The 26,709-nt window shown below is 34.5% G+C and overlaps 1 protein-coding gene across 16 annotated transcripts in view; it reads left to right on the top strand.

The window, feature by feature from the left end:
* Positions 1–26,709, top strand: part of PALS2 (protein associated with LIN7 2, MAGUK p55 family member) — a 105,528-nt gene that overhangs the window by 70,892 nt on the left and 7,927 nt on the right. For 8 of the 16 annotated variants that reach the window (XM_054494333.2, XM_054494336.2, XM_063667475.1 and 5 more), the window contains 8 exons: positions 584–736; positions 1,455–1,682; positions 12,816–12,857; positions 14,544–14,675; positions 16,543–16,642; positions 16,974–17,042; positions 19,516–19,677; positions 25,815–26,017. In XM_054494333.2, coding sequence (XP_054350308.1) covers positions 584–736; positions 1,455–1,682; positions 12,816–12,857; positions 14,544–14,675; positions 16,543–16,642; positions 16,974–17,042; positions 19,516–19,677; positions 25,815–26,017 — 1,089 coding nt within the window. The remainder of the gene's footprint in view (positions 1–583; positions 737–1,454; positions 1,683–12,815; positions 12,858–14,543; positions 14,676–16,542; positions 16,643–16,973; positions 17,043–19,515; positions 19,678–25,814; positions 26,018–26,709) is intronic. The other 8 variants (XM_054494340.2, XM_054494341.2, XM_054494339.2 and 5 more) reach the window with 1 other exon arrangement.

Genomic DNA, 26,709 nt, shown 5'->3' with positions numbered 1-26,709 from the left:
AAAAAATGTTCCTTTTATAAACTAAAACCTTTATTGGTAATATAAAATTTTTTGTCACTGATATAAGATGCTAATATTTATCCATTTTCTACTGGACATCTTTTAACAGACATTTTATACATATAAAAAGTATATCATATTACTAACATAGCAATGTTAGGTAAAAATGTCATTTGAATTTGAATTTTTAGTAAATATTTTAGTAAATAGGATTGATGGTAAATATTGAATGATATGATGACATTGGTGGCAATAAAATCCAGTACCTTCATTGCACCAGACTGGAAACCTAGGTTCTGTTTCCAGTGAACTTGCCAGTTTTTAAAAAGCATCACTAAACTCTGTCAATCTCTTCATATCTCAAAGAAGGAATATGATATTGTTTGATGATAATAAAACTATATATTTTTATATCTCTTAAAAATTATATATTTATTTGATCAACCTGATATTTGGGAATTTAATACCACGTGCCTTGGAAATTTTTAGTACTCCATTGGAATAATGAACTAACAAAGTACTTTTAGTAACATATTTCATCAACATATCGTAAATAACCACAGGCTATTTTGACTCCTTATAGTCACTGTTGGAGGCCCATGATATTGTGGCATCAAAGTGTTATGATTCACCTCCATCAAGCCCAGAAATGAATAATTCTTCTATCAATAATCAGTTATTACCAGTAGATGCCATTCGTATTCTTGGTATTCACAAAAGAGCTGGGGAACCATTGGTGAGTATAGATAAATCAGTGCCCTATTAAATCTGAAATATGACATAATTTTTGGTTCAGTCACTACTCTGTTTCATTTTTTTTTCCTTTTCATAATGTTATGAAAACTGTATTCTTGTTTGGCCTGTGTATAAAGACACAGCTGATGCTTTCTCACCTTGGTTTAGCCTGCAAAATTAAACTAAAATGAAAAGTTAAACTGAGCTAGAAGTAGAAATATGGCAAGGGGTAGCAAAAAATTTCAGAAGATGACTACTAGGTTTCTTCCTACCCTTTGAAGACATGAACTACCCTTTGAAGAAATACTGACAGTATCAAAATATAAAAAGAAGTTGTTATTAAAAATTGAAGCCATACTAGGACTCTCTAAGTAGTGAAGTTTACTATTCCTTGGTAAAATTATTACTTCTGGATCTTGACTATAAGAACAGTGAGTGCAAAAAAGGAAAAGCGAGGAATAAGTCCATCAGAATGCACAAATACCTTTTCCTGCTCTCTCGAGTTTCCATTTAGCCTGTAAGATACATCCTATCCACTAGTGTAATAAACTATACTAGTACACAGTTTAATGGGAGTGAAATATTGAGACAGGAGAGAACATGGGAAAAGTAAGAATGATTCATTTTACCTAGTTTTAGAATTATTTTCTTACATATGCTCATGAATATTTAAGCATTTCTCCCTAATAAATGAGAAATCTCTTTCTTATTTTTCATAGGGTGTGACATTTAGGGTTGAAAATAATGATCTGGTAATTGCCCGAATCCTCCATGGGGGAATGATAGATCGACAAGGTCTACTTCATGTGGGAGATATAATTAAAGAAGTCAATGGCCATGAGGTTGGAAATAATCCGAAGGAATTACAGGAATTACTGAAAAATATTAGTGGAAGTGTCACCCTAAAAATCTTACCAAGTTATAGAGATACCATTACTCCTCAACAGGTTAGTAATAAAATTTTTGGTAGTATTAAAAATACTTTCATGTTTTTAATCACGATGTTGAAAATAACTATCAGTTGCTACTATCTTGCTAAAGAAAAGAGAAAAAATTGATTTGAGTGTTCCGAAATGGCTTATTTTGTCATGGGTGAATTTTTGAATTTTTAAACAGTTCTATTTTACTATTGTAAAGGAAATAGTAGATTTCTTCATAAACACCGGGAACCCTGGCATAATAGTAACCTACAGCTAGGTATCAGAAGAACCATAAAGTCTTTGAATTATTAATCTAGCAAACATTTCTGACAGCTATTACGTTCAGGCATTGTATTAGGCCCTGGGAGAGGATAAAAATGCAGTCCAGATCACCTCCAGCTTAGTGTTTGTGTGATGGGTGAAATGACTGATGAGGCCAGAAAAGAGGATGGGTATAAAATCTTGGACCCCTGGTTTGCACACATTTGATCTGTATTTTAAAACTAAATTTAGGTAAACTAGATAAATGAACGGGAAAATGTTTTAGTTACAGAGATTGTCTAGACTCAGTATGTTAAGTGAATTCAAAAAGAAGAGAGATGAGATTATGTAACCAGGTGGCAGATTTTTGAAGGTGTGAGGTGATTTGTGAACAACAGCTCTAATGAATGGTTAAGATGACCACTTAGGTTCAAATGCCAGTGCTGCCAGTTATCAGCTTACCTTCTCTGTGCTTCATTTTTCTCATCTATATAGTTAGGGATAAAATTTGTTTTCTCAAAAGATTGTTATGAGGATTAAACGAGTTAATTCATGTAATGCTCTCACAGCAACACCTGGCACATAGTGAGTGCTCAAGAAGTGGCTGCACTTGTTGTGGTGATGATGCAGTAGTGGTAAAATGGAACCGTAAAGAAAGAAAAAGAAAGTAATTGCGGAGGAAGAATTGAAAATTATGATAGGAGTGTTGGAACCACAGAGAGGGTTTTCAGGCCTAAGTAATGTAGAAGTAGATACCTGTAATGTTCAGGTTTATTCCAGAAATTTATTGTTTGATGTATGAATGAAATTAGAAGTTTTCTTACATAAGATACTGCCAGCGTATCTTATTTCATATTGTTAAAATGAGAGTTTAAAAGTCTAGTTCTTACATTTCCATACAGTTATTTGAAATAACATTTCAGTGAATGTCTATTTTAAACTGTTCTTTCAAAGGTAAGGATAGATTATTTAGTCATGAATATTAGCATGTAAATTGAACTTACGAAAATAGATAGGCTTGTAATTAACTTTGGATGAAATGAAGGTAGTTTTGTGGTCCTCAAGGAAAAGAATTGTGAAAAATAAATGATATTAGTACTTAGACATTTCATATCACTAGTACCTCTCAGGCTACCTTTATTCCTCAGTTGGCAAATTTCGATTTGTGACAGACTGAGGCCTTATCTTGGACCTGCGTACGCTGGAAGAGTAAAATCTAGGATTTACGTATTTTATTTATTATTATGTGTTAGTTGTAGTAGGAAGATCTTATTTTCCTTCTGTGGTCTAAACTCCAGAATTCTTCTAGCTCACCATGGCTATAATAGACTTTTACAGGCAAAATAACATTTTATAATATTAATAATAATAACTAGGGCTTTGGCCCAAATTCCTACATAGATTTTGCATCTGGTGAACTAACTGAATACCATGAAATGCAAGGACATTTAGCCTTGTTTAAACATAAGTTTTCCCCATTCCATACCCTCTCAAACTCTGCTTTTCACTTAGCATTTAGATTTGGGGGAATTAATTCAAGTAGGAGAGGAGGAGTCTTATAAGCCCAAAGTAGCCTGAGGCCTGTCCTCCCATAAAGAAGAAAAGAAACTATAACGTGAAGGCTTCCAAAAGAACATCCAAATTGAGACTTTTTTTTTTTTTTAATGAAAAGGGGAACATTACTCATATGCTGGAATAATAGGCGTAAACCAGGGCATCTGCAAACCATGGGCATCCTACTAAGATGCTATAGGGAAGCAAGGGCATTTTGCCTCTTCAACTCTTTCACTAAAATCTCCACCATGTAGTGCTGTGGAGCTAGTCTCAGCTCTGGATTGCTGCAAGAGCAAATGAAAGCCAAGAACTCTTCCCTACCACGGTAATGTGTTTCAAAAGCATAGTCAGTAGATGATCTTTATCAGAATCGTTTCAGGTGCTTGGTAAAAGTCCAGAATCTGCTATGGGACATAAGTATCTATGTTTTAAATTTTGAGGGCCAGAGTGAGTTAAAGTAGCCAATTCTGAAGTTCTTCAACTTTCTTATAGCTTAGATTCCCAGAGGCTATTCATAATTCCATTTGTTTATTAAGGCCAGCTGATAGGAATTCTCTCTTTATTCTTTGGAACCAACATGACCTGGACAACTAGAAACAATATAAGAAAATATATTACAGGACTATTTCACTCAAGGATATACATTAAAAATTCTCAACAAAATATTAGCAAATCAGATTTGATTGTGTATATAACAAAGATGATACAACATATCCAAGTTAGATTTATTATCCCAGGTATGCTAGGAGAGTTTCATATTAGAAAATCCATATGTAACTAAGCACATTAACAGATGAAAAGAGAATAACCTCAATGGAGAATTTGATAAAATTCAATGATTTTAAAAAAATGGTTAGTAAATTAGGAACAGAAGGGAAAAGCCTTAATTTTATTACCAAAAAAAAAAAACTAGAACAAACATTATTCGGAGTTAACTAATGTTAGAAGCTTTCCCTTTAAAGTCAGAAACTGGCCTTGCAGCTGGTCTGCCTGAGACCTCTAGTGCCAACCCCAATACCCCACGAAGTTTAATTTCCACTCACGAAATTCCACTTTCATTTTCATTATAAAATGAAAAAGCCCTCACAAACCATGAAAAACTTGCCGGATTTCAAGCACAATTGTGCACTGGTAAAAAGGAACTGCCCTCAGATGATACAGCAAACATTATCTGTTACAACAGATGATAAAAAAATCTTCAGTTTTCCTGAAAGAAAGTAGGAATAAGCAATATCTCTGATATTAAAGAGGTGTGTTTGCAAACCAAGGAATGGTGATCTACATTAACAATCCCAATGTTCAGACATCTCTAGCAGCAAACACTTTGACCATTACCAGCCATGCTGAGACAAAGCAGCTAACAGAAATGCCGCCCAGTGTCTTAAACCAGCTTGGTGTCAACAAGCTTAAGGAAACTGGTAGAAGCTGGATGGAAAAGTACCACTTACTATTGGGGAAGTGGTGATCTTGTTCAGAATTTTGATGAAGCTTCCAACAATGAGGCAAACTGAATTGATTCAGCTTCTAAAAAATAATAAAATTTCAAGAATTTTAACTGCTTTTAAAATTTTTGTTTTATATATGATAAAATGTAAGTCTATGATATTTTAAATTCCAAGGCCCTTGGACACTGCTACTTTTTAATTATTGATTGTATACAGTTATTTATTGGCAATTAATTAGCCAGAAAATAGTTTAAAACAAAGATAAAGCCTTTGCCTAGTTAAAAAAAAAAAAAAAAAAAAGAAACTAGAGAAGGATGCTCACTAGCACCACTTCTATTTAATATTTTCTTGAAGGATCCATAAGTACAGTATGACAAAAATAAATTATAGAAGCAAAATATTTGGAAAGGCAATAAAACTTATTTACAAATATGATCATGTTTTTGCATAGAAACCCCTCAAAACTACAACTTATTAGAAATAATAGAGTTTACCAAGGTACCTGAAAATAAGATTAAGACACAAAACTCAATTGCATTTCTGTATGTCATCAGCAAACATCTAGAAATGTAACTATGACATCATCTATAGTAGAGTCAGAGAATGTCACATTTATGTCTAGGAATAAATTAACCAAAAAAATTCAAGACCTCTACACAAAGGAATTATGAAGAGGATCTAAATAAGCAGGTATATCATGTCATGGACAGGAAGACAATATTGTGAAGATGTTGATTTTTCACGCATTGACTTGTAGATTTAATGGAATTCCAGTCAAAACAGGGTTTTCCATGGAATTTGATAAGATGAATAGCCAAGACACTTTTGAATCAGAAAAGCAGGAATGGGGTCTGATTATTAATATGTAGGAATTAAGATATTGTGATGTTGGCATAGGAAGAGACAGCATGGTCAATGGACTTTTAGAGAGCTCAGAAAGAGACCTACACATACATATTACTTTGATATGTGACAGAGATAATGTTTCTCAATGTGGAAAGGAGATGATTCAATGAATGGGGGAAACTGGTTATTCTAGGGATACTGTTTGAAATTGTGTTTCACTCTACATAGAAAAATCAAGTAAAAGGGGACATATGTTCAGTAAACATATAAAGATATATTAAAAATCATAATGTGATATACAATTAAGTTGGTAAAAATTATAGCTGTGAATCAACAGCATCTTTTCTACATTGCTGGTGGCAGTGTGTATTGGTAAAAACACATTGGGGAGAAAAGTTTAATAATGTCTCTTAGAGTTAAATATTCACATATATCAAGCTGCAGTAATTCCCTAGAGCAACTCTTATGTATGTACAGCTGGAAACATGTTAATAAGCATATAGACTCCAAAAGATTACATGCATATAGCATGATACTATTTTTTTAAATTTAAAATAACTAAATATATAATTTTAAAGAGTACATATAGATGCAGTAGAACTATAATCAACATGAAAAGCAAGGAGTTTGTGAACCCAGGATTCAGGGTGAAGTGTGCCTTGGTTGGGGAAACTGAATGATGGGATGGGATGGGATGGAATGAGGGCAGGAAAATCAAGTAGGATTTTAATGTTAGTTTTAGGTGGCAAGTGCATAGCTGTCTATTATTAAAATTAGTTAAATCAACAAAAGCAGTCCTTGCACGAACCAGTGATATAAACTTAAGAATTATGATTAGTATAATTTTGGCCTAGGTTAGTAGTTAGTAGATTTTTTTTTTTTTTTTTTTGAGACAGAGTCTAGCTCTGTCACCCAGGTTGGAGTGCAGTGGCATGATCTTGGCTCACTGCAGCCTCCACTGCCCAGGTTCAAGTAATTTTCCTGCCTCAGCCTCCCAAGAAGCTGGGACTACAGGTGTGTGCCACCATGCCTGGCTGATTTTTATATGATTTTTAAAATAAAATTTTTTGTTTGACTGAGGCTTCAATTTGTGGCCCTCAGGTATTTATCAGAAAGGAACGTGGATTGCCCTTCAAAACTTTTTTAACCAAACATATCTTCTTGTTATCTTGCTGTTCTCAAAAATGTGTGTGTACATCTGTATTTAACCAAGTAGACCAAGTTCGTACACTGAAAATTTTTAGAAAAAGAGCATCCTTCCTTGATCATCTCAGCTAGTGTCGTGGAAAATCTCTTAGCAATGATAATCACTTTGTTCACCATCTTGTCACTCACTCTGAAGTGCAGATTCAGATGGGCCTGGAACTATGGTTTAAGAGGTAGGTTCAATAAGCAACATTTGCACCATGTTTAGCCAACACATTCCCAAATGAATTACTAGCCATCTTCTTATTTAACATCAGGGTGAAGGTGGCGCTGTTTTTCTAGCCATTTCATCGATTTAATTTTTCTCCCACTAATTATTGTCATTTGCATAAGCATAGTGTATTCCTGTGCAATATTTTCTCAATACTTTTACTGTTTTTATCTTTACTTTTAAAAATATCCGAGATAAAGTTTATATAAATAACATAAAGTGTACAATTTGATACATGTTGACCTACATAATATACCCATGAAGTCAACACAATTGAGATGATGAACACTCCCAGAAATTTATTTGTGTCCATTTCTTTCTTTTTTTTTTTTTTTTTTTTTGAGACAGGGCCTCACTCCGTCACCCAGGCTGGAGTGCGGTGACATGATCACAGCTCACTGCAGCCTTAGCCTCCCAGGGCTCAGATAATCCTTCTACCTCAGCCTTCTGAGTAGCTGGGACCACAGGCATGCACCACCACACCCAGCTAATATTTGTGTTTTTTCTTTTTTTTTGTAGAGACAGGGTTTCGCTACATTGTCCAGGCTGTCTTGAACTCCTGTGCTCAAGCGATCTGTCCGCTTCAGCCTCCTAAAGTGCTAGGATTACCGGCATAAGCCATTGCTCCCGGCCTCCCAGCTTCTTTGTGTCCACTTCTCATCCTTCCCTCCTGCTCCCTTTCTCTCTACCACCCCTGACTCCAGGCAGCTACTGCTCTGCTTTTTGTCATTTTAAATTATTTTGCATTTTCTGTATTTTTATATAAATGGAATACATGTATTCTTTTTTGGATTTTGTTTGATTCATTTGTTTAGCTTCCCTCACTCAGCATAGTTGTTTGGGGATTCATTCATGTTATGTATATTGATAGTTCATTTCTTTTTATTGACAAGTGATATTCCATTGCATGGCTGTACCACAGTTTGTTTATCCATTACCTGGCTGATGAACATTTTTTTGTTACCAGTTTGGGGCTTTTACAAATAAAGCTGCTGTGGACATTTACATGTAAGTCTCTTGAGTATATACCAGGGGTTGAAGGATTGAGTCATATGGTAGGTATATGTTGAACTTTTGAAGAAATGACTAAACCGTTTTCAAAAGTTAGTATACCAACTTAAATTTCCACCAACATTATATGAAAGTTCCAATTACTCTGCATTTTGGGCAACATGTGGTATGGTCAGTCTTTAAAATTTTAGCCATTCTAATAGTGTGTAGTGGTATCTCATTGTGATTTTAATTTGCATTTTCCTAATAACTAATAATATTGAACATGTTTTTATGTGTTTATTTGCCATACTTATGTGCACTTTGGTGAAGTGTCTTCAAATCTTTTGTCCATTTTTTGTTGAATTGTTTTTCTTAGTTTTGAGTATTCTTTATGTATTCATTATACAAGTGCTTCATCAGAATTGGGATTTGCCAAGACTTTCTTCCAGTCTCTATCTTGTCTTTTCATTCTTAACAGTGTCGTTCAAAGAGCAGAAATTCTGAATTTTGATGAAATCCAATTTATGATTTTTTTTCTTTGAGTCATCCTTTTGTGGCTTTAAGAAATCCTTGTATAACCTAAGGTCATGAAGATTTTCTCCAATTTTTTTTCTACAAGTTTTACAGTGCTGTCTATGCTGTACATCTGAGTCTATGATACATGTACTGTGTGTTAATTTTTATATAGGATGTGAGGAAAGGATCAAGGTTTATATTTTGCATATGAATATTCAATTTTTCAAGCTTAGTTTGTTGAAAAGACTTTCTTTCATCAAATTTAGAAAAACTTCGACAATAATTTCTTCAGACATTTTTTCTATTTTTCTGTTTCTCCTGTCCTTTGGTGACTTTAGTTACATGTATATTAGGCCCCTTGAAGTTGTCCCATGGGTCACTGATTAGTTTATTTATTTCAGCCTTTTTTCTCTGTATTTTTCATGTTGGGTATTTTCTATTGTTTTGTCTTGAAGTTTACTAATCTTTTCTTTTGCAGTGTCTAATCTGCTATTAATCACACCTAGTGGGTATTTTTCATCTCAGATATTTTGGCTTTCATTTCTAGAAGTTCAGATTGGGTCTCTTTTATATCTGCATGTGTTTAATAGACTTAATCCTTCCTATAGTTTCTTGAACCATGAATATAATATGTAAAGTTGAACCAATTACTGTAATGTCCTTGTCTACTAATTCTAGCACATTTGACATTTCGGGTCACTCTTCATTGATTTTTCTCCTTGTTATATAGGTTATTTCCTCCCTCTTTGCATGCTTGGCCATTTTTGATTGGCTGCCAGGCATCATGAATTTTACCTTGTTGGGTGCTGGATATTTTTGTATTAGAATATTCTTTTTTTTTCTTCCAACTTTTTTTTTTTTTTTTGGAGACAGAGTCTCACTCTGTTGCCAGGCTGGAGTGCAGTGGCGCGATCTCGGCTCACTGCAACCCCCACCTCCCGGGTTCAAGCGATTCTCCTGCCTCAGCCTCCCAAGTAGCTGGGACTACAGGCACGTGCCACCAGGCCGAGCTAATTTTTTTATTTTTAGTAGAGACGGGGTTTCATCACGTTGGCCAGGATGGTCTCGATCTTTTGACCTCATGATCCGTCTTCCTGAGCCTCCCAAAGTGCTGGGATTACAGGTGTGAGCCACTGCACCCGGCCCTTCCAAATTTTAGGTTCAAGGGGTATGTGTACAGGTCTGTTACATGGATAAATTGCATGTTTCTGGAGTGTAGTGCACAAATGATTTTGTCACCCAGGTAGTGAGCATGATACCTGATAGGTAGTTTTTCAGTCCTCACCCTCCTCTTGTCCTCTGCCTTCCAGTAAGCCCCAGGGTCTGTTGTTCCTCTTCTTTGTGTCGATATGTACTCAATGTTTAGCACCCACTTACAAGTGAGAACATGCAATAATCTGGTTTTCTGTTCCTGCATTAATTGGCTTAAGATAATGGCCTCCAGCTATGTCCATGTTGCTCAAAGGACATTTTGTTCTTTTTATGGCTGCATAGTATTCCATGATGTATATGTACCAAATTTTCTTTATCCAGTCCACCATTATTGGGCGCCTAGGTTGATTTCATATCTTTGCTGTTGTGAAAAGTGCTGTGATGAACATATGTGTACATGTGTCTTTATGGTAGAATGATATATATTCCTTTGGGTATATACCCAGTAATGGGATTGCTGGGTCAAATGATAGTTCTGTTTTAAGTTCTTTGAGAAATCTCCAAAGTGCTTTCCACAGTGGCTGAACTAATTTACATTTCCACTAGCAGTTCCCTTTTCTCTGCAACTTTGCCAACATCTGTTATTTTTTAATAACCATTCTTTTTAATAACCAGTCTTAACCTTTGTTCTAGGATACAGATGATCCTTTTAAATCTTGCTTTTTAAGGTTTATTAGGTATGATTGCAGGATGTAGTTTAGCTCATAACCCTTCTGAGTATTGTACCTCACCTCCTGTGAATTATGAAGGTTTTTCCACTTGGCCTGGTGAGAACAGAAACTATTCTTGACTGTATACAACTTCCATATATTGTTCTCTGTAATGCTTTCAAATGATTCTTTACCATCACTGAGGAAAGAGCTACACAGAGAGGATGCAGGTAGCTTCCTCATACACATGCATTGATTAAGTACTCAGTTGAAAACAGAGGGAGTCCCTCACAATTCTCTCTCTATGCAGCCTTTCTTCACTGATAGTGTATTCCATGCACTGTAACCACCTTGATCTCCCAGGTCTCCCAGTTCATCTCCTCAACTTAGAGACCATCAGGCTTCACCTTTCTCCCTTCCTGATTTGCAGCCTGGAAACTCTCTGTGCAGTTAGCTGGGGCAATTGTGCAGCTCATCTTGTTTCTTCCATCTTTTAGGATCACTGTCTTCATTGCCTGATTTCGGACATCTTGAAAGACATTGTTTCAAATATTTTGTCAACATAGTTTTTAGTTGTTTCAAGTTGGAGGGTCCTTGTTACTTCATCTGAATCCAAATGGGAGTCATTTATCTTTATTACCTTAAAATTTTAATTTTTATATAGGTGAATCATTCCCATGGTTTGAAAATCAAAAAATGTAAATATGTATTCTGTTGAGATCTCCCTCTGAATCTTTCCCACTACCAACCTAGTCCTCATCCCCCCACCAGTAACAAACTGTGCTATTTATCTTTCCAGAATTTCTTCATTCATATGGAAGTAAATAAAAATTACATATCCTTTTTCACCTTTCACCTCCTTTTTCATAGAAAGGTTGCATTGTATACATGCTATTCTGAACCTTATTTTTTTCACTTAACCATCTATCTTGAGGATATTTCCTTATTGGTGCATACACTTCCTATTGACAAACACACACACACACTTTTTTAGCGACTATATATAGTGCCGCATCATGTAGACGTACCATCATTTGTTTAACCAGTTCCTTTTTGTTAAACAATTAGGTTGCTTCCAATCTTTTGCTGTTGGAAATGATGTAGTCTTGTGCATAAGTCATTTTGGATGTATCTGCATAACATAGCTGTTGAATACATTCCCAGACATGGATTACTAGGTCAGAGGGTTTATGCGTTTGTAATCTTGATAGCCATTGCCAAATTGTCCTCCCAAGAGGTTGAACCATTCTTCCACAAGCCTATTAGGAAAATGAAAATGCCTATTAACCCACCATTCTTTTATAGAATGTTATAAAATACAAGGATTTCTGCTAATCTGATAGGAAAAAAATGTTATAGTTTTAATTTGTATTTCTACTCTGAGTGAGGTTGTTGAACGTCTCCTATGCTTAAAAGCCATTTGTACTTCCTTTTCTTTGTACTTTAAATTGTTTTGGTCATTCAGTTCTTTTTAGTAATAAAAATATGAAATAGAAATATTTAAGTAGGTGGTGTTTAGTTAATGATGAATGAACAGTTAACATCCATAGCCTGTAAGTGCGACACTTTAAATTGCATTTAATAAAATATAATTATGCTAAATCTAGTCATGTCTTTAGTGGTTTTAGAGTCATTACAAAACACTTAGATCAAAGGTTGGGTTAATTGATTTTTCAGACAAATTTTCAAAGTTCAAAGTAAAATCAGGTTAATCTGAGTTTTTTACCATAACAGTCATGTTCTAAAACTACTTTAATGAATGAAAAAAATAGAAATTGTTCTATAAATCTTTTACCTTTGAGAGATGTGGTTTGTATTCCACAGATAATGGCATTTCCATAACAATTTGACAGATGTTGGAGGAATGAATATTTGAAATTTGGACTATCTTGTAAAGTCTGAGCTTTATGGTTACAAAATATATTCTGTTCCACACATAAGAATGGTAATCACATTCATGGTTAGATGACAGGATTCTCTTGCTATTCTTCAATCACTGCATATTTCTTGAGAAGTAAGGAGTATGCAGGTATTTTTATAACTTTGCATACCAATCCTTTTCTCTGCCTGATCTCAAATACCTTTAACTTTTTGTTCTATCATTTATAACTTGCAGGTATTATACTTTGTGGACAATTAATTAGGGAGGTAGTTGCCTTACCAAATGAGTGAAGTAATAAAATGGTCTAGTAGTTTGTTTATGTTTTCTTAATTTATTATAAATTAAAAGTCTGGCTTTATTTATGCAATTACAAATTATTTTTAGAGTTGCATCAATATGGAGAGGCATCCAGCACACATCCATCAGGTATGCTGTCATTCCAGAACATTCTCTGGTACTTCATTTTTCTGTCTTATCCACCAACTAAATTTCCTTTGATTAAATTTAATTATTTTGGTTTTTTTCCCGTTGTCAAAACATGGAGCTGCATGACATTATCAAGTTAGCCAATTGTCACACTTTAGCAATCTTAATGTTTGTATGCTTGCTTTTTAGATCTAAAATTATATATCAGGAAAAAAATTATTGACCTACTGATTTAAGGATTAATATTTAGCTTTTCTAGAGTAGTTGAAAATGTTCTGAATGCTTTCTATGAAGATCATCTAATTATAAATAACTAAGATTTTATTACATGTTCCCAGATTTAGTTATTTTAAAATTATTTTGTATGCATCGATCACAATACTTTTACCACACTAATAATATAATATGTCTACTTGTGTTATTTGAATTTTGTTGGTTACAGAAGTATGATAAACAAATAGAAAAAGAACATTGTTATTTTGACTAATTGTGTGCTTTCTTGCTTATTAAAGTTTACATGCTGATTAATGCTAAGGCAATTCTTTAGAAGATAACATTTGAATTTCTATAAATATGTATAAAACAAGTCTGTTTTAAGAAAGCAGTTGGGCTGGGCGCAGTAGCTTTGCCTGTAATCCCCATACTTTGGGAGGCCGAGGCGGGCAGATCACTTGAGATCAGGAGTTCGAGACCAGCCTGGCCAACATGGTGAAACCCGATCTCTACCAAAAATACAAAAATTAGCCAGGCATGGTGGCACACGCCTGTAATTTCAGCTGTTTAGGAGGCTGAGGCAGGAGAATCACTTGAACCTGGGAGGCGGAGGTTGCAGTGAGCAGAGATCATGCCACTGCACTCCAGCCTGGGTGAAAGAGTGAGACTCCATCTGAAAAAAAAAGAAAGAAAGAAAGAAAGCAATTGGTCTGAACCTTCCATCAAATGCCAAAAATGCATAATTTAATTAGAATTTAAATTAAAGCAAATAAGCAAAATAGTCCAAATTTTGGAGATCATAACTAACAGTGTTAACTGACATACTTTTATTAATAATGCAAATGTAAAAGAAAAGTGCATACACAAATGAATTTAAAATGGAAAATAGTTTCGAGACTTTTTCAGTATTTGTCTTACAATGAATTTAATGTTGATCATTTAAATTTAAGATGAGCATATAAATCAGAGCAAGATGATTCAAAAAAAGTATTTAAGGCTACCAAATATATTTCATATCTGACTTCAACATCAACTTTGATTGTTTAATTTTGGTTTTAGGGCCTTTTCACAGAGTTCTAATACATCTGAAATATATACCTTAAATCAACTACCTATATTATTTCATGATGTTAATTGGATCATAGCATTTACTTGCATTAAAAATTATGCAGTGTTGGTTGGAAAATCAAGTGAAAAGATTGAAGGAAAGTGGAAGAATGGTGGAATAGAATGATTATCAAACTCTTGTTGATTTAAAGTTAGATATTTAAGTAGAGATGAAGTTTTATTATCTTTCTGATACCAAAATCTGTTAATATTCTAATAACTTGATTTCCATTTATGAGAGACAAGTTCATTATCTGAAGTACTAAATACATTGTCAGTTACAATTAGAGTGGTTTGACAAGGATTTTTTAAATTCAGTGGCAAGTGATACAACTATAGTATTTTTAATTGTGCTGTGTGTTTTAGGTATTTGTGAAGTGTCATTTTGATTATAATCCATACAATGATAACCTAATACCTTGCAAAGAAGCAGGATTGAAGTTTTCCAAAGGAGAAATTCTTCAGATTGTAAATAGAGAAGATCCAAATTGGTGGCAGGTTAGTATGCTTCTCAGAAGTTCCTCAACTACTTTTCTAATTTTAATCTTAGATCTGATCAATATCTGAATATTCAGGAAGAATATTAGCATTTGTTACAATGATTTTTCCCACATGAACAGCTCCTGCTTCATGGCTACTAATTTTGTGGACATAAGATCAAATTGGGAGGGAATTTGCAACTTAATAAGTACAGAATTAACTAGCCTGTCGCACTAACCCATTGGTTTAGGGATTAGACCAATTGGTTTTTTTCACATGGGTAATTGCATTAAAATATGCTATTGGCCAAGAAGAACTCACTTGGGTCATCCCTTTTCAAAAGATACTTGGGTTTTGTTTATTTTAAGTAGGAGACTTTTACTGTGAAATAAGTGTGTCTCTTGTCTCCTCTCCCTCGTGTTCGTTCATAGCAAGTAAAGCATAATTTCTTAAGTTCTTAATGTCTATTTGCTCCCCTCTTCTCAGATATTGGGAAATGGAGGTTCACTCTATCAGTTTTGTTTGGTTTTGGATTAAAATCTGTGTATATGGAAAGAGATGTGTATTATCACTGCATTTTTCCCTCCTTTTTTCAGAAGATCTGTTTAATGGTATTCTTTTTTCTTCTCCTAATGCAGCTTTCAGAAACCCCTAGCAGCAGTAATAAGTCTATTTTTGTAATTGTTTATATTAGCTAACAACCACAATATTCAGAACTGGAGAAACTGACAAGTCAGGAAGTCTGAAATGCCTTAAACTATCAAAGCAAATGAGAGTTTTACTAAAGAACAAGGAGTAAGAGGAAAGGATCCAGGACTTAGCACCAAATTCTAAAATTAACTGAGATGTTGGTAACTCACATTAGCTCTAAAATATAGATCTACTTCTAAGGAGAAACATATCACAGAATGAGAACAATCTTACTAATGTGTCCTTAAATTTAACTTAAAACATTATGTATAAGTGCACTATGTGTTGAGACAGCTAAGAAATGGGTAAATTAAACAGAATCCATGATTTCAAGAGGTTTCCCCTGAACTTTTTTTAGATCCCTCATTTAAAAAATCTCTCTGTGGCTGTTTCCTTTATTGAATTATTCCAGTTATCCTTCTTTTTTCTTTTTCCTATGAATACAATCTCTTAGTTTTCTCTTCTAACCTGTCACCATTCTCTCAATTTCTCCCTGCATTTTGATGGTCGGTTACTTTAATTCTGTTTTTCAGGATTTTAATTGCTAAAAGTTATACTAGATTTTCTATGCTAGTTGTAAGGATAGAAATACTAACTTTGTGAGATAAACCACTAACAGCCAGTTCTCCAGCCACTATTTTAAAATATTTCTCTTTGGAGTTTATTTTAAAAGTTAGCTATTTTACATTAGGTGAAGTTTCGCCTAGTTTAAATTTATAAACTCTTGGGATATTCAGACTCCTGGTAGCATAAATTAAAATTTACACTTTATATTCCACATAGTATCTCCTTTTCATTTGGTTTGGCCTGAAATACCAACATAGTAGGATTAAGGTTGACAGTAAATGTTTTACTAAAGGGTGCTAGATAAAATGTCCTGTTAATACATCTTATTTAGAGTAGCATTTTCCTTTTCTAACTTAGTATCATAAATAAGAAGTTTTAGCAATTTAATTTGTATTTTAGTCCCCACATTTCACTACCAGATGACAGATATGAAGAATTTTAGGCGCCAATTGATTCCTCAGTGCTGAATTGTTTAAATATCTTAACTAACAATGCTATGGATTTAAATCTCAAGGTTGTTTTTAAGAGCAAATGTGACTTTTTTTACTGACCACTGCTTGTCTTACTTAATAGAATATGGTCTTAAATTTTGGTCACTGAGATGTACAATTCATTAATTTGATTCTAGGCTAGCCATGTAAAAGAGGGAGGAAGCGCTGGTCTCATTCCAAGCCAGTTCCTGGAAGAGAAGAGAAAGGCATTTGTTAGAAGAGACTGGGACAATTCAGGTGATGAGCTCTACACAATAAGTAACAAGCAGTCCTTTGTGACCACCTTTCTTTGTCTCTTTTGTCTAAATAAGCAAATGCATTTATTTAAAATATGTCTAGAATGATCCCTCCCTCTGCTTTCTCTCGCTCGTAAGTAATCTTTTTGATCCCGTTCTGCCACCTGCTGGTAGAGTATCAAAATTCAGTGGCTTAACTCACCCCCACCCTCTTTTGCTTCCTAGGATGCAACATTGGGGAGATAATTCTCCCACCCCTATAAAATACTATAGAGCAATTTTTTCATATTCTGACATACTGCTTAAGTTATATTTGTTTTATCATCCTTCAGGACCTTTTTGTGGAACTATAAGTAGCAAAAAAAAGAAAAAGATGATGTATCTCACAACCAGAAATGCAGGTAGGTTTTAAATACTTTTTGAGAAGTCCAAGTGAAGTAGCTATATGTCATTTAGTGTGGCATAAACTCTGGATATACAGCTTTAAGTGAATGTAATTCAGATTAGTACCTAGTTGCAAGGGGCTGACATATGAGCACATGGTGCAATATACTATAAATTATTTAAAACCCACATTATGTATACTACCATGTGCTTTATTTTGTGAGTATAGTTTACAACATAAAACAAATTGGTTAAGATTTTTGTTTGTCTTAATGAAGAAGCAGTATCATAATTGAAACTATTTGTCCAGAGAATTTTGAAATAGTAATTTATGTGCCATTTCTAAAGGGTAGAATGCCTTTGTCAAGATGTTAAAAGAGTTACGTTTAAGGGTAACTGTATCCTGCCATAACACTGACCATGATACTTTTAGAAAAATAGCACTGGACCAAATAAATCTTAGTCTGATCTAATAGAATTCTGTCTTAAATCTTTTAGTCATACAGAAAGAAATATTTTTAAAAAGAAAGAAATGGTAACTATGTGAGGTGATGGATATGTTTAATAGCTTGATTGAGGTAATCATTCACATTGTACACATTCATGAAAACATCAAGTTGTACACTTTATATACAATTCCTGTTTGTCAGTTATACCTCAGTAAAGCTGAAAAGATTTTTAAAAACAATGTAAAATAAGACCCCAGACCTGGAATGGCTACTCATTTGCTATTAAAAATAAATAAATAGGAAGGAAGGGAAAGAATGGAAACTACTACATTTATTCTTCCCAGTTGCAAAGGATGACAGAAGTAAAAAACAGCTCTATGAATCAGAAATTTCTGGAGGCTTAATCAAAGGAGTTGGCAGTTTTAAAAGTACTTTCTTGACTTCAGAGCTACCTCTATGCTGGTAATAAACTAAATAGCACACCATAAAAGAAAATAATATAGAAGGAAGAAGTAGGCTTGTTTTCTCTTAATATTGGTTTAATCTACTGTGGGGAAATTGTGCAAAGAAAGAGTTGCTATTAGGATAATAAGCTAAGGAAGGAGTGTTATTACTACAGATTGAGGGTTACAGTAATAACAGGTAATATAATATTTCAAATCATCACTTTGGCCCTATTATTCATAAAATATATGCCCATAAGGCTTTTTTGCAAAATAGAAAATTTGTAATTCTCCCATCAACTAAGATTATAATTTTGGATTATGTTTCCAGTGAAACAGTTGGACCTAAAATTTATTTTATATGTAAATTTCAAAATATTAATATTTAAATATATGTTGTCAGTAAATGTCAGTATGTTGAATTTTCTAATCAAACTGATAATTGTAGATTTGCCATACAATATTTATTCATTTATATAATTGGAAGGTCACTCGTTCCGTAGAACCTACTTAACCACACTAGGTTTACCCCTGTCCTCTGTATTTGCTGCATGCTTTCTATATATACTGGTTTGTAATTTGATTATTTATATGAAAGGATTTTTACTGACAAATTGATAGTAAGTTTCAGTGGATAGAATCTCTGATAAATAAGGATAAAACGTAGAATTTTTCTAGCTTGATTAGATTTTTTTTTTTTTTTTTTTTTTCGAGATGGTGTCTCGCTCTGTCACCAGGCTGGAGTGCAGTGGCGCAATCTCGGCTTACTGCAGTCTCTGCTTCCTGGGTTCAAGTGATTCCCCTGCCTCAGCCTCCCGAGTAGCTGGGACTACAGGCGCGCACCACCACGCCTAGCTAATTTTTTGTATTTTTTTAGTAGAGACGAGGTTTCACCATGTTGGCCAGGATGGTCTCGATCTCTTGACCTCGTGATTCGCCCACCTCGGCCTGCGAAAGTGCTGGGATTACAGGCATGAGCCACCATGCCCAGCCCGATTAGACAAATTTTTAAGGGCAAATGGATGGAACCAGATGTTTAAAGCAAGATATAAAATAATTTACTGGGGCAGGCACAGTGGCTCATGCCTATAATCCCAGCACTTTGGGAGACTGAGGCAGGAGGATCACTTGAGGCCAGCAGGGCAGGCACAGTGGCTCATGCCTATAATCCCAGCACTTTGGGAGACTGAGGCAGAAGGATCACTTGAGGCCAGCAGTTTGAGACCAGCCTGGGCAACATAGCAAGATCCCATCTCTACAAAAAAAATTAAAAATTAGCTGGGTATGATGGCTCATGCCTGTGGTTTCATTTACTTGGGAGACTTCCTTGAGCCCAGGAGTTCAAGGGTACGGTGAGCTAAGATTGCACCACTATGCTCTACCCTGGGTGACAGTGAGCCCCGGTCTTAAAAACAATAATAAAATAATTATTATTTATTGTACTTTACCAAATTTGTAAAAACAAATCTATGCTCAGTGGGTACAAGTCAAGTGATATTTAACTATCAAGACAGCTAAGCCATTACTAGACAGAATTGCAGAGATTTCTTTCATGTACATAAAAGTTGACTTTGTTTCCCATTTCCTTTTTCATTTAGAATTTGATCGTCATGAAATCCAGATATATGAGGAGGTAGCCAAAATGCCTCCCTTCCAGAGAAAAACATTAGTATTGATAGGAGCTCAAGGTGTAGGCCGAAGAAGCTTGAAAAACAGGTTCATAGTATTGAATCCCACGAGATTTGGAACTACGGTGCCATGTAAGTTTTCTGTGTTTTCGTTGCTATGCAATTGGCAGGAAAGAATATGGGCATATGGAGGAAAGGGGGATTATTATCATTAGTTATTGCTATTCCCAAATAAGTTTTCTTTATGGCAGTGAAAGTGAACAAGTAAAAGACATTGAAAAATTTAGTAATTCTGTAGCTGTCTTGAAATAGTGCTGCAGTGCTGTTGGCTTGCTGTCTGGTGGCAAGTGCTTCTGTAAACTATTTAGTTCAGAAATGTTAGAATTAAATGCCTACATTTAAGACTTGTGGCAAGATAGGCATTTAGGATTTTCTTGTACTGATGTCTATCTAAAAAGTTGGATTTTTCAACCATTTTAGTGTAAAGAAAAGGGGAAAGCTTCTGACCCTTGGACATACCCAGTGGTGGCAACAGCTGTGTGAACTTACATGGCCTGGCTTGTAGCTCTCAGTCGTGCAAGGTCATAAACCTGATTTTTGATAGCACATAAGACTGATTCATCTTTTACTGCAGGCAGCATTCATTAAGGTTACAAAGTCTGATGTATAGAATAAAATAGTACTGATGAGAAGTACAACCGTTAAGTGAACCAAACACTCATTTTATGGTCTTTGCATTCATTTCTGTTTGCATATTTACATAGAAAGTTAAATCATCATGTCAGAAGTATGCTTGATGAGAATGGAATTAGATCAAGGAATTGGATGATGTTAATGATTTACTGTAGTGACTAATACATAATACACATTTGTCTCTGACTGTAGGTCATGTTATATTCTGGGTACAGGTTCCTTATTAGATATATGATTTGCACATATTAATACTTTCATTCTTTGTTGACTTCTCGTGTTTTTGATGGTGTCCTTTGATATACAAAAGTTTTTCATTTTGATGAAGTCCAATTTTATATATCTTTTGTTGCTCATGCTTTTCATATCATATCAAATATGGTAACATATCAAGGCTTTCCCTAACCCAAGGCCACAAAATTTTACTCCTGTATTTTATTTTAAGAGTTTATACTACTGACTCTTACATGCAGATTATATGATCAATTTTGTGTTCATTTTTGTGTCAAATGTGAGGAGGGGGTTCCAACTTTATTCTTTTGCTTGCACTTATCCAGTTGTCACAACACAATTTGTCAAAAAGAATAGTTCTTTCCTCCAGTGAATTGTCTTGCCACCCTTTTTGAAAATCAATTGATTGTAAATGTGAAGATTTATTTATAAACCCTCAGTTCTGTTCCATTAACCTAGATGTCTGTCCTTATGCCAGTCCCACATTGTCTCGATTACTGTATATTTGTATTAAGTTTCAAAACCAGGAATTGTGAACCTTCCCAACTTGTTCTTTCTTTTTTAGCTTGTTTTGGCTCTTCTGGGTTCCTGACATTTCTATATAAATTATAGAATAAACTTCCAGTCTCTGCAGAAAAGGTAGCTAGAATTTTAAGAGGGATCATATTGAATTCTAGCTACTTTTTCTGCAGAAACTGGAAGCTTATCTTATAATTTATATAGAAATGCCAGTAACTTGGCCTTGAGGACTACTGCCATATGTTTTGTTTTGTTTTGTTTTGTTGAGATGGAGTCTTGCTCTGTTGCCCAGGCTGGAGTGCAATGGCATGATCTCGGCTCACTGCAGCCTCCACCTCCTGGATTCAAGCCATTCTCCTGCTTCAGCCTCCCCAGTAGCTGGGATTACAGGCACCCACCATCCTACCTGGCTAATTTTTTTTGTATTTTTAGTAGACACTTGGCTTTCACCATGTTGGCCAGGCTGGTTTCGAACTCCTGACCTCAGGTGATCTGCCCGCCTCAGCCTCCCAAAGTTCTGGGATTACAGGTGCTATCTTAACAGTATTAATTCTTCCAGTCTATGAGCATAGATGTCTTTCCATTTATTTAGGTCTTCATTTTAATGCTGTTTATGGTTTTCATTCTACAAATGTTATGCTGCTTTTGTCACATTTATTCCTGAGTATTTTTTTCTTTTTTATTCTATAGCAAAAAGTATTTTCTTAATTTCCTTTTTGGATTGTTCCTTGCTAGTGTATAGAAATAAACTGATTTTTGTGTGTTGGCTTTGTCTTTTAGCCTTATTGACCTCATTGATTCTAATTATGATTTTTTTGTGTGGATTCCTCAGGATTTTCTATATACAAAATCATGTCATCTGCAAATAGAGATCGTTTTACTTGTTTCTTTCCAATCTGGGTGCTGTTTATGTTTTTGTCTTGTCTACTTGCCTCAACTAGAACCTGCAGTGTAATGTGTAATAGTGTAATAGAAGTGGCAAAAGTGAACATCCTTGTCTTGTTCATGATCTTAAGGAGAAAGGAGAAAGCATTCAATCTTTCCGTTTTAGCTGTGGGTTTTTCATAGATGCCTTTCATCAGATTGGAGAAGTTCCTTCTGTTCGTACTTCGTTGGCTTTTTACCAAGAAAGGGTACTAGATCTTGCCAAATGCTTTTTCTTTGTTAGTGGTTCATATGATTTTTGTTTTTTATTGTCTTCTATTGATATGATGTATTACATTCATTGATTTTTATATATTGAACCAACCTTGTCTTTTTGTGGTAAATTCCATTTGGTTATGATGTTCCGTCTTTTTTTGTATACTTCTAGATTCAGTTGCTTGTAATTTGTAAGGATTTTTGCATCTATATTTATAAGGGATATTGGTCTATAGTTCTCATTCCTTGCGATGTCATTGTCTAGCTTTGATATGGTAATTCAGGACACAGAATGAGTTGTGAAGTATTCTTCCCTCTTTCATTGTTTGGGAAGAGTATGTGAAGGATTAATTACAATTCTTTCACTGTTTGATGAAATTCACCCATGAAGCCATTTGACCCTGGGCTTTTCTTTGTGGGAAGTTTTGATTATTAATTCAGTCTCTTTACTTGTTATAGGTCAACTTGGATTTTTTTTTTAATCAGTTTCAGGATTTCTGCAGGGTTCTTAGTAATGTTTTTTCTTTCATTTCTGATTTTAGAAATTTGAGTCTTCCCTCTTTTATTCTTAGTCTATGTAAAGATTTGTCAATTTGTTGATCTTTTCGGACAACCAAATGTTGCCTTTGCTGATTTTGTGTATTTTTTCTACTTCCTAATTTTTGCTATAATCTTGATTATTTTCTTTCTACTTGTACTTTGGGTTTATTTTACTCTCTTTCTGTTTTTTTAGATAGAAAATTAGATTATTGATTTGAGATCTTTTTTAACATAGGCATTCACAGCTATAAATTTCCCTCTAAGCACTTAGTTGCGTCTTAAAGTTTTTGGTATGCTGTGTTTTTGTTTTCATTCATCTCAAAGTACTTTTGTTTTGAGTGTTTTTTATATATATATATATAAATAGGTTCAATGATACATGTCTCTGTAGATGGCTACAGAGACTTTAAAATTGTAATCCCGAATATACAACTATGCAACACAGACCAATTAGCCAGATCTAAAATAATAAACTGGCTTCTTAAGACAACTGTTCTGTTCCAGCCCTTCTTCCCTCCACAGTGACCCTAAACCTTGCATGAGTACAGTTAATATGGCAAAACGGGAACCCATCTTTGTGACCAAAAGTAAAAACCGAAGAAGAAATAGCAATTCATCCATTAGTTGGTGAAAGCAAGAAATGTAGTGCCCTTCACTGTGCTGCTTACTCTTACTCATTTTGTCCCTATTCTTCAGCCCATCCATGTTATCTCTTAATATGTTTGAATTCGCCATATGATTCAGCTCTTCAGTGCTCACCACAGTGCTGATCTTTTTCCCATCAGTAGCTTTTAAGACAATTATCAAGGGCTTAAAGCCCTCCACAGAACCTTTTCTTAGAATGAATGGGTTTAGTTCAACCATCATACATCTTCAGGGTAATGAACATGCTGCTGGACAACTGGCACTCTGGAAGAGCCTGGTCAGCTCTGTCTGTAACTGTGCTCTTCAACAGCACCATCTCCTCTCAAAGTATTTTCTTTCACTTGTGATTGCTTGTTTGATCCATTGGTTATTTGGGAGTATATTGCTTATTTTCCATATATTTTTGAATTTCTAAAATTTTCTCTTATAAAATTAAGGTGATTTAACTTTCTTTATATATTACAAAATGATCCTAAAATAAAATAGAAAAACATTGTTATTTTAGGGAAATGGGCTATGTTATGCATCCTGTTTTCAATTTAACATTGACATCTTGACATCTTGAGCTTAGTTAACAAATGAAGTATTACTTTGTTGATTGTTTCTTCATTATTTGAAGAGCAGCTAAAATTAAGAATTTTGCCTATCATAAAAAATTACTTCTAAAAAATCACATTGTGTAGTTGCTTAGTATAGAAGTCTAAGGAATCAGTTGTAGTCAAACCTTCATGTTCTAATTTCTCTGTTCTAGAAATGGAAAGCAGTTTAAATATGTGGCAACGTAGATTGTTTTTTGGAGTGTTAGTAGAGAATAGGATTGTAGTTAAAATTCACTTGTAAACTAAAGAACATTTCTCTAAGAATTAAGATTCCCTCAGCATGGAGGTAGAGGTAATACATGTACATATACATATTTATTTCAAGCAGCACGTTCCCCTATATGGTGTCACTGTAGGACTTCACCGAAAAAACAGTAATTTTTAAAATTAATGTTCACAATGTTGAACCAAGTCCTATTACGCATTTATTTGGGGAGTTAAAAGTTGCCTTAGAAGTTTTATTATACACACCTTTGGTGACTAATTCCAGAAACCTTAAAGATCACACAATTTTAAATATGAAAAGCCATCATAACATCTTGAAGATTCTCAAAGATACTTTATAAATACTCTTCACAGTAGTCTAAGACGACCACTCGCAAGGTTGAGCCAGAAAACAAGGGGAAAACAGGAGTCCTATTATACATAATGATCTCATTTGACCCTTATTTTTGAGCATGAGTTTGAAGTTCATTTTGTTCTTATAAAAGTTTTCTATGTCTTATGCTTATTAGAAATAGTCAAAACACGGTCATCTGTTTATTTGGATTACTTTCTTAGTTTAGTTTGGTGTAGTTATAATTCCATCATTTATTCTGCGACTACTTAGCTAATAGAAACAGGATACTTCTTATATCTGATCCAGCAAAGCCCAGAGTAAGGCTAAGCTTGAAATAACACACTCAAAAATTACTTTTCTTCTTCAAAGCTGTTGTTAACAAAGTTGTCAGAGAGTACACATTTGCAACAGTTTAAAAAATGGTAATAACCGTTCCTAGCACAGACCAACTTGCAGAGGGTTGTATGTCTCTGAAAGTATTCAAAGCTGTAAAATATCAGACAAAAGGATCTCCTACTTCTAAATTTTGACTTGAGATATTCAATCTCATTTTCCCAGAAATAATGGGTCAGAGGAGAGGAGGTTAATAGACCATAATAATAATGAGGCGGCTAGCTACCACTGAAGTGTAAAATAGAACAATTAACATTTGGGAATATCAATAAACAGGAAGCTAAAACAAAGGGTCGGTTTTGAGGTAAGATAAAAGATAGGTAATTTGTGGGTAAAACTGCACTTTACAAAATTGGTATTACAACTAAGAATAGGTGAACTTTGCTTGCTCACCTTTTGGGGCAGTTAGGAAGTGTTAACGTGGAAAGAAAAGATGTAATAGATTCCTAAGGAGGAGAGTGCTGGTCAGTTGAAAAGATACTCACTCACAACATGCCTCAAACTTATTAACACTTACCATAATTAAGAACTTCATTGAAGGCTCTGCTGCTAGGTAAATACATTTTGAGTTTCAAAGTGATTTTAAGAAGCATATTTTTGGATACAAATTTTATTTGGGGGACTACCTCTTAAAATATTCCTCTTAAGGTATCAAGAAACTTTTTCTATTAAAGGGCCACATAGTAAAGTTTTAGGCTTTGCAGTCCATACAGTCTATCACAATTACTACCACCATTTTAATGGGAAAGAAACCATGTATGATACATAAACAAATGAGTATGGCTGTGGTCCAATAAAACTTTATTTACAAAAATAAGAAGCAGATCAGATTTGGTCATAGCCTACAGTTTGCTGCACCCAGTGGAAAAATGTTAAGCCACCCTATGTATTTTAGTCTATTTTTTATGCCGTACAATTTCTTTGTACAAAAATCTCAACACTGTTTTATTTAGTTACTTCACGGAAACCAAGGGAAGATGAAAAAGATGGCCAGGCATATAAGTTTGTGTCACGATCTGAGATGGAAGCAGATATTAAAGCTGGAAAGTATTTGGAACATGGGGAATATGAAGGAAATCTCTATGGAACCAAAATTGATTCTATTCTTGAGGTTGTCCAAACTGGACGGACTTGCATTCTGGATGTCAACCCACAAGTAAGCTGCTTGGATTCCAAAGCTGTTTTATATTTTATTTTCTGTGGAGTTTTTTTCATGTGTATCGGGGATGTTGGGTTGGGGTTGTTTGTTTTGTCAGGGTGGAAAGGTGACTCTTTCCCTCCATTACCTTTGGGTGATAGAGAATGTTATTATGTATGCATAGCTAGTTAAATAAATCTCTGAACAATTAGCCAACAGAGGCTTGGGTGGCAATAGAAACTGTGTGATTAGATCTACGGTAGAAGTTTAGTATGTATTTATTTACCTGTTCAAGTAATGCATAAATGCTTGTGTTAAGAAATGTTAAGTTTAAAACTCAAGTCTGCAATATAAAGAATAAAAAATTAAAGTCACTCCCCCTCCTACCTGACACACATGCACACCTCTACACTATTCATTTTATTCTTACTCTATATTTCTCTCTCACCTACCCCTTCCCACTCCACTACACTCAGCCCAACCTCACCTCCCTACTCAGAGATAAAAATTGTTAGTAGTTTCTTATGTCTCTTTCTAGTCATTTCACTATGCCTTAAGTACAAATATATATAAGGTAATGGGTTTTCTGTTTTTGTTGTTTCTTTTTACATAAATGGAAAAATTCTATATAGATTCTTCAGGGGTTTTATTAAATAATACTATTTCTTGGAGATCTTTTTATGGTAGTTACTGTAGAGCTTTTTTTGTTT

This window comes from Pongo pygmaeus, chromosome 6 (genome assembly GCF_028885625.2).
Source record: "Pongo pygmaeus isolate AG05252 chromosome 6, NHGRI_mPonPyg2-v2.0_pri, whole genome shotgun sequence".
Lineage (NCBI taxonomy): Eukaryota > Metazoa > Chordata > Mammalia > Primates > Hominidae > Pongo > Pongo pygmaeus.
Note: the sequence above shows the minus strand (reverse complement) of the source record. Positions and strands in the feature narration are given on the sequence as shown.